The 9,004-nt window shown below is 46.4% G+C and overlaps 1 protein-coding gene across 1 annotated transcript in view; it reads right to left on the reverse strand.

Moving 5' to 3' along the window:
* Positions 1 to 399: 399 nt before the first annotated feature.
* Positions 400 to 9,004, reverse strand: part of LOC120024357 (SAM and SH3 domain-containing protein 1-like) — a 124,704-nt gene continuing 116,099 nt past the window's right edge. The window contains exons 19-20 of the mRNA XM_038968579.1: positions 1,555 to 1,686; positions 400 to 1,359 (exon numbers count right to left, since the gene is read on the reverse strand). Of these exons, the coding sequence (XP_038824507.1) occupies positions 1,099 to 1,359; positions 1,555 to 1,686 (393 nt within the window). The 3' untranslated portion in view covers positions 400 to 1,098. The remainder of the gene's footprint in view (positions 1,360 to 1,554; positions 1,687 to 9,004) is intronic.

A 9,004-nucleotide genomic window follows, 5' to 3' on the forward strand; every position in this document is an offset into this window, starting at 1 on the left:
TGACATTCCACAAAGCAGACAAACAAATACTTATTGAACACATACTGTAAAAACACCTTGAAATTAGAATATATGGTACAGTATATTACAAAAACACTATAGTATGATAGAAAATTTGGATTTGAAATCCCAATACAACAGCATTGTTTGGCTATTTCATGTTTTGTGTAATGTTTAGGTTGATTAACGGCAAGAAAGCCCATTGTCCAAAGTCTTGCTATAGCAGTTGGCAATGGGATTAACAACAAAGGTCAAATGTACATTGAAATACCGGTGCCCCCTGTATATAGCCTCGTTATTGATATTGTTATTGTTATTGTGTTACTTTTTATTATTACTTTTTATTTTAGTCTACTTGGTGAATATTTTCTTAACTCTTCTTGAACTGCACTGTTGGTTAAGGGCTTGTAAGTAAGCATTTCACGGTAAAGTCTACACTTGTTGTATTCGGCGCATGTGACAAATATAGTTTGATTTGGTTTGATTTGAAAGAAATTGCTTTGGCCAAGCTACATATTCTTATTACTCTCCAGTGCTTTTGTCTCGCACAAGAGATGAAACCTAAGCACTTATTAAACACAGGGAAAAACACTGAAAAAGTCAAACCTAAAAAAAAAGAGACTGTGCTATTTTTTCATTCAAGGCAGTACTTCTCAGTCTTGAGTTATAAGACTGGGGAGGATGTTTCAGAATGGAAACAGTCCCACAGAGAGAGAGAGGGAGAGAGAGAGCGAGAGAGAGAGAGTCTACAGTCAGTTTTAAAGGCATCTGATAACTGTTCTCGACAGTTGGAACAATTTCACCGTAAACATCTGAAAGAGAGAAATAGATTGATGAAGACATGGGGGAATAAGAACAGGTTTTCTGCTCATAAATCTCAGGTGTTGGCTGGCCTGCAACAGCGAGCCATCCGCACTCCGCAGTCCAGTCAAAAGCCAAAATAGGTGTTGAAAGCTGTGCTGTGGTCACTTGCACAGTTATTCAGTTTTGCATTTATTTGCAACTGTGTTTCAGTCTCAACTGTGTCAACTGAGCACACAGCCATGACATAGCCGTTCAACTGTCCTCGATTCACCTGCATGGGTTCCACTGTCACAGTTATGACTGTGCATCTCTGTGTGCGCTGACCAAACGGGCCTCGCTGACCAGTCTACGGGCGTGTCTCTCGTCCCTCACCCCCGCCTCCCACACGCCGCTCTCCGTGAGAGATGACACGTGCCCCAACGTGTCATATCCTGCCGCTTCCAGGCACGTGGCGTACATGGGCAGGCCGATGGACACCAACCAATCAGAGACGGTGCTCACGTAACCCGGGGAGAGAGGCTTCCTGCACATCTCTGTTAAACCTCCAAACGGGATCTGAGGAATAGCGGTGAAACATTCAGGAATTTTGTGTAAACAATAATACATAAAACATAGCAATGACACCTTAAATGTGTCATCTGAAAATAACAGGCTCCAACTTTGCCCTGGTGACCATGTAGCTAAATGCTTATTGAATCTGTCCCGTAAAGCCTAGCAGACAGACAGTTAGTGGTGCAGTACAGTACTCACAGCCATTCGGTGCTGCTTGCGGAGCTGCTTGAGGCGGACCTGGTCTATGGCGGGGGCCACATCTTTCACTGGCTGCTCCAAGTCTTCACTGTAGCGCTGCACCAGGGGCTGGGGGATACCACACCGACCATGCTGGATGGAGGGAGGAATGGAGACAGACAGATGTAGAGAAACTTGGGATGAGTGAGAAGAGTGACACACAGACACACGTACACACACACACAAACGTGCACACATGCAAGCACACTTGAAACATATTGGCATGGGAACTCATGCACATTGGGAGATGTGGTTTTCTTTTCCACCATACTGATGGAGAAAAATATACCCTCTACCTGGGGGCACAAGAACTCACACTTTTCTACTTAAACCCCAAACCATGAAAACCCTAAGTAACCATGACCTGGAGTAAATCTGGAGTAACTCTGGAGTAAATCTTGGTTGCTACACAGGGAAACATCAAATCCATACTGGAATCTCTCCCTCAAACTATAGGCCTAGAAAAGACAAGCCAATCAGAAACCATAGTGACTTCGTTCTCTCTCTCTGTTTCAATAAAAACGTCTGTTAGCCTCTGTCAAGACCATACGTTCATCGACCAAAACACAAGATGCAGTGAGACCAAAACCCTTCCTCTGCAAACCTCCACAAGGACCACGTGTTTTAGAACAGCTCAGGGACTACGGCTGAAGTAGGAGCTAGCGCTCTCTCACTTTATTTGCTAACTTGAACATTACGAGGCTGGCGAGGCCCGGTTTCTGTCTGTTTAAGAGAGAATGAAGCAGACTAATAATGTGAAATAATGAGTCGAACTGACAAGCCTATCGGCTGGGAGATAAGCTCATATTTAAAGGATAGACTGCTGAGGGAGGGTCAAGTTTGAATAAAACAGTCTCAAAAAAAGAGAGCGAGACAGAGAAACACAAATGATGCGTGGGATCTCATAACACGTCATACGTAGATTAGACTAGCCAAAGGTTGATTGCTATGCATGAAGAGAGAACACAAGGGGAATTATGTGGGGAAAACTTTTGAATACATCTCTCTCTCCATTTCTCAAAACGCTCCAGACCCCTGGAGTCATTGTCAGTCTCCAGCCAGTCCAGGACGACCCAGCCAAACTGGACCGGAGGCCACTCAGAGTGGAGGAATAGAGAGATGCAGGGGTGCATGTAGATGTGGACACAGCCAAATGTCCTGTCTGACCCTAGCAGAGCCCGACTCCCAATATTACACCCCTAGTGTCCAGAGAGTGTCTCTGCACTGCTGCATTAATCCTCATTAATATAAACAAGAAGTGCTTGCAGAGCTGTGTTATGTGTCCCTCTGAGATGCACCACACATACAAAAGTACAGCACCAGTCAAACGTTTGGACACACCTACTCATTCAAGGGTTTTTCTTTATTTTTACTATTTTCTACATTGTAGAATAATAGTGAAGACATCAAAACTATGAAATAACACAAATAAAATCATATGCATTGATTTTGCATTGATGACAGCCTTGCACACTCTTGATATTCTCTCAACCAGCTTCGCCTGGTATGCTTTTCCAACAGTCTTGAAGGAGTTCCCACATATGCTGAGCACTTATTGGCTGCTTTTCCTTTACTCTGCGGTCCAACTCATCCCAAACCATCTCAATTGGGTTGAGGTCAGATGATTGTGGAGGCCAGGTCACCTGATGCAGCACTCCATCACTCCAGGTCAATTAGAAAGGCCTGCTCGCAGAAGTGTTTTAGGGAGCGTTTGACAGTGATGAGGGGTGATGGTTTGACCGCGGACCCATAGCGGATACAGGCAATGAGGCAGTGATCGCTGAGATCCTGATTGAAGACAGCAGAGGTGTATTTGGAGGGCAAGTTGGTCAGGATAATGTCTATGAGGGTGCCCATGTTTACGGATTTAGGGTTGTACCTGGTGGGTTCCTTGATGATTTGTGTGAGATTGAGGGCATCTAGCTTAGATTGTAGGACTGCCGGGGTGTTAAGCATATCCCAGTTTAGGTCACCTAACAGAACAAACTCTGAAGCTAGATGGGGGGCGATCAATTCACAAATGGTGTCGAGGGCACAGCTGGGAGCGGAGGGGGGTCGATAGCAGGCGGCAACAGTGAGAGACTTATTTCTGGAGAGATTCATTTTTAAAATTAGAAGTTCGAACTGTTTGGGTATGGACCTGGAAAGTATGACATTACTTTGCAGGCTATCTCTGCAGTAGATTGCAACTCCTCCCCCTTTGGCAGTTCTATCTTGACGGAAAATGTTATAGTTGGGTATGGAAATCTCAGAATTTTTGGTGGCCTTCCTAAGCTAGGATTCAGACACGGCAAGGACATCAGGGTTGGTGGAGTGTGCTAAAGCAGTGAGTAAAACAAACTTAGGGAGGAGGCTTCTGATGTTGACATGCATGAAACCAAGGCTTTTTCGATCACAGAAGTCAACAAATGAGGGTGCCTGGGGACATGCAGGGCCAGGGTGTACCTCCACATCACCCGAGGAACAGAGGAGGAGTAGGATGAGGCTTAAGGCTTAAGGCTATCAAAACTTTTCGCCTAGAGCGTTGGGGACAAATAATAAAAGGAGCAGATTTCTGGGCGTGGTAGAATAGATTCAGGGCATAATGTGCAGACAGTGGTATGGTGGGGTGCGGGTACAGCGGAGGTAAGCCCAGGCACCGGGTGATGATAAGAGAGATTGTATCTCTGGACATGCTGGTTATAATGGGTGAGGTCACCGCATGTGTGGGAGGTGGGACAAGGGAGGTGTCAGAGGTATGAAGAGTGGAACGAGGGGCTCCATTGTAAACTAAAACAATGATAACTAACCTGAACAACAGTATACAAGGCATATTGACATTTGAGAGAGACATACAGCGAGGCATAAAGTAATCACAGGTATTGATTGGGAGAGCTAGCTAAGACAACAGGTGAGACAGCAACAGCTAATCAGCTAACACAACAACAGCAGGTAAAATGGCGATGACTAGGCAGAGAGGGTCGGATTAACTACACTCAGAGCCTGAGTTCGCGGCTGGGGCCGACAGATAAAAAATAAACAGAATGGAGTACCGTGAATTAATGGACAGTCCAGCAGGCATCAGCTATGTAGCCAAGTGATCATAGTGTCCAGGGGGCAGCAGTAGATGGAACAGGGAAGCCGCGGAGTAGTCGCCACTATGCTAGCACGCGGGCGGCACAGCGTTTAAAGTTAGTAGCCCGGGGCTAGTAGGAGCGTCTGCTCCGACGGAGGCCGGTTGAAGGCACAGCGGATGGAGTATTCGTCGGCAGTCCAGTCGTGGTGGTGCGGCGGGGCGCCGTGTCGACAGAGGATCCAAGCCAGATGGCGAAAGAGGTATTGTAGAATTTAGTTTGCTAGCCGGGAGATGCGCCTGGCTCACGGCTAACTGGTGCTAGCTTCGTGGCAGGGGCATTAGCCACTAGCTAGCTGTGAAGATCAGAAGTGGTGGTCCAGGGATTACAGCAGGAATCCGGCGTTGTAGTGGAGAGATATTCCAATACTGGTAGATTGGCGAGTATTATCCAGGCTAAAAACAGGGCTGGTATCTGTGCAGAAGGTAAAAGCCGCTAGCAGTGGCTAACAATGACTAAATAGCTTGTAGCTAATTAGCTTGTTAGCTTCTGGTGGTTCTTGAATAAGTTCTAAAATAAAAAATAATAGCGATTCCGTATCACATTGGGTGAGGCAGGTTACCGGAAGGTATAATCGAATTAAAATGGAATTAAAATGGAAAAGAGTGAAAATAAAATTGAAATATATACAAAAAATAAGAAAAATACAAAAGTACACAAGAGGACGAACAAAAACACGTCATCACTGCTACGCCATCTTGGATCACCGAATCTCAAATAGATGACCTGGAGCCAGTGGGTTTGGCGATGAATATGTAGTGAGGGCCAGTCAACGAGAGCATACAGGTCGCAGTGGTGGGTAGTATATGGGGCTTTGGTGACAAAACAGATGGCACTGTGACAGACTACATCCAGTTTGCTGAGTAGAGTGTTGGGGGCTATTTTGTAAATGACATCGCCGAAGTCAAGGATCGGTAGGATAGTCAGTTTTACGAGGGTATGTTTGACAGCATGAGTGAAGGAGGCTTTGTTGCGAAATAGGAAGCCAATTCTAGATTTAATTTTGGATTGGAGATGCTTAATGTGAGTCTGGAAGGAGAGTTTACAGTCTAACCAGACACCTAGGTATTTGTAGTTGTCCACATATTCTAAGTCAGAACCGTCAAGAGTAGTGATGCTGGTCGGGAGGGCACCCGGGAAACAATCGGTTGAAGAGCATGCATTTAGTTTTACTAGCATTTAAAAGCAGTTGGAGGCCACGGAAGGAGTGTTGTATAGCATTGAAGCTCATTTGGAGGTGTCCAAAGAAGGGCCAGATGTATACAGAATGGTGTCGTCTGCGTTTAGGAACTTGAGCGTGGCCGAGGCGCACCCATGTCTAACTCGGACACCAGATTGCATAGCGGCGAAGGTACGGTGGGATTCGAAATGGTCGGTGATCTGATTGTTACCTTGGCTTTCGAAGATTTTAGAAAGGCAGGGCAGGATGGATAAAGGTCTATAACAGTTTGGGTCTAGAGTGTCTCCCCCTTTGAAGAGGGGGATGACTGCGGCAGCTTTCCAATCTTTGGGGATCTCAGACGATACGAAAGAGAGGAGAACAGGCTAGTAATAGGGGTTGCAACAATTTCGGGGGATAATTTTAGAAAGAGAGGGTCCAGATTGTCTAGCCCAGCTGATTTATAGGGATCCAGATTTTGCAGCTCTTTCAGCACATCAGCTGTCTGGATTTGGGTAAAGGAGAAGCAGGGGGTTGGGCTTGGGTAGGTTGCTGCAGGGGGTGCTGAGCTGTTGGCCGGAGTAGGTGTAGCCAGATGGAAAGCATGGCCAGCCATTGAAATGATCAATTATCGTAGATTTATCGGTAGTGACAGTGTTTCCTAGCCTCAGTGCAGTGGGAAGCTGGGAGCAGGTGCTCTTATTCTCCATGGACTTTACAGTGTCCCAAAACTTTTTGGAATTAGTGCTTCAGGATGCAAATTTCTGTTTGAAAAAGCTAGCCTTAGCTTTCCTAACTGACTGAGTATACTGGTTCCTGACTTCCTAAAAAGTTGCATATCGCGGGGGCTATTCGATGCTCATGCAGAACGCCACAGGATGTTTTTGTGCTGGTAAAGGGAAGTCAAGTCTGGGGTGAACCAAGGGCTATATCTGTTCTTAGTTCTACATTTTTTGAATTGGGCATGCTTATTTAAGATGGCGAGGAAAGCACTTTTAAAGAGCAACCAGGCATCCTCTACTGACGGGATGAGTCGATTAGAAAGGCCTGCTTGCTGAAGTGTTTTAGGGAGCATTTGACAGTGATGAGGGGGGGTCGACCGCGTTGACCGCGGACCAATCACGCATGCAGGCAATGAGGCAGTGATCGCTGAGATCCTGCGTGAAGACAGCAGAGGTGTATTTGGAGGGCAAGTTGGTTAGGATGACATCTAAGAGGGTGCCCATGGTTACGGAATTGGGGTTGAACCTGGTAGGTTCCTTAATAATTTGTGTGAGATTGAGGGCATCTAGCTTAGATTGTGGCCGGGGTGTTAAGCATATCCCACTTTAGGTCACCTAACAGTACGAACTCTGAAGATAGATGGAGGGCAATCAATTCACATATGGTGTCCAGGGCACAGCTGGGGGCTGAGGGGGGTCCATAACAAGCGGCAACAGTGAGAGACTTCTTTCTGGAAAGGTGGATTTTTAAAAGTAGAAGCTTGAATTGCACAGACCTGGATAGTATGACAGTAGATTGCAACTCCACCCCCTTTGGCAATTCTATCTTGTTGGAAGATGTTATAGTTAGGGATGGACATTTCTCGGTTTTTGGTGGCCTTCCTAAGCCATGATTCAGACACAGCTAGGACATCAGGGTTGGTAGTGTGCTAAGGCAGTGAATAAAACAAACTTCAGGAGGAGGCTTCTAATGTTAACATGCATGAAACCAAGTGTTTACGGTTACAGAAGTTAACAAATGAGAGCGCCTGGGGAATGGGAGTGGTGCTGGGGGCTGCAGGGGTTAACCTCTACATCACCAGAGAAACAGAGGAGGAGTAGGATAAGGGTACGGCTAAAGGCTACCAAAACTGGTTGTCCGGTGCGCTCAGAGTAAAAAGAGCAGATTTCTGGGCGCGGAAGAATAGATTCAAGGCATAATGTACAGACAAGGGTATGGTAGATTGTGAGTACAGTGGAGGTAAACCTTGGCATTGAGTGACGATGAGAGAGGTTTTGTCTCTAGAGGCACCAGTTAAGCCAGGTGAGGTCACCGCATGTGTGGGGGGTGGAACAAAAGGGCATAAGGCATATTGGGCAGGGCTAGGGGCTTTACAGTGAAATAAGACAATAATCACTAACCAAAACAGCAATAGACAAGGCATATTGACATTAGGGAGAGGCATGTGTAGCCGAGTGATAGTCATAGAGTTCAATGGGTAGCACTAGATGAGTCAGTGAGCCAAATTCCGTAGTCGCTGCTATGCTAGGCAAGCTGGAGACAAAGCGATTCAGACAGCTAGCGGGCTGGGGATAGCCGATGGGCATCCGGCGACGTCACAACGGAAGAGCCTGTTGAGACCACCACGGGCGGTTATGTCGGCAGACCAGTCTTGATGGATCGGCGGGGCTCCGTGTCGGCAGTGAAGGGTCCAGGCGAATTGGCAAAAGAGGTATTGTAGCCCAAGAATTGGCTGGTGGACCTCTTTGTCTAGCCGAGAGATGGGCCTAGTTCGAGGCTAGCTCCAGGCTAACTGGTGCTTGCTTTGGGACAGAGACATTAGCCAGGAGTAGCCACTCGGATATCAGCTAGCTAGCTGCGATGATCCATTGTGTAAAGGTTCAGAGCTTGCGGTAGGAATCCGGAGATGTGGTAAAGAAAAAGCAGTCCGATATGCTCTGGTTTGATATCGCGCTGTGCAGACTGAAAGGAATTGACCGGGTTCAGGCTGGCTGATGTCCGAGTTAATGGTGAGGACCGCTAGCAGTGGCTAACTGACTATTAGCTAGTTAGCTGGCTAGCTTCTGAAGGGGGTTCCGGTTCTAAAGTATAAAAATAGCAGATCCGTACCACATTGGGTGAGGCGGGTTGCAGGAGAGTGTATTCAGTCCGTAGATGGAAAGTGAGATTAAAATATATATGAAATATATTCAAAGAAACGATATATACATGGGACTGGACGGGACAAGACAAAGCAACACGTCCGACTGCTACGACATCTTGGAGAGAAAGTTCATGTCTTAAAGTAATGATGGACTGTCGTTTCTCTTTGCTTATTTGAGCTGTTCTTGCCATAATATGGACTTGGTCTTTTACCAAATATGGGTATCTTCTGTATACCACCCCTACATTGTCACAACCCAACTGATTGGCTCAA

The sequence above is a fragment of the Salvelinus namaycush genome, chromosome 29 (genome assembly GCF_016432855.1).
Source record: "Salvelinus namaycush isolate Seneca chromosome 29, SaNama_1.0, whole genome shotgun sequence".
Classification (NCBI taxonomy): domain Eukaryota; kingdom Metazoa; phylum Chordata; class Actinopteri; order Salmoniformes; family Salmonidae; genus Salvelinus; species Salvelinus namaycush.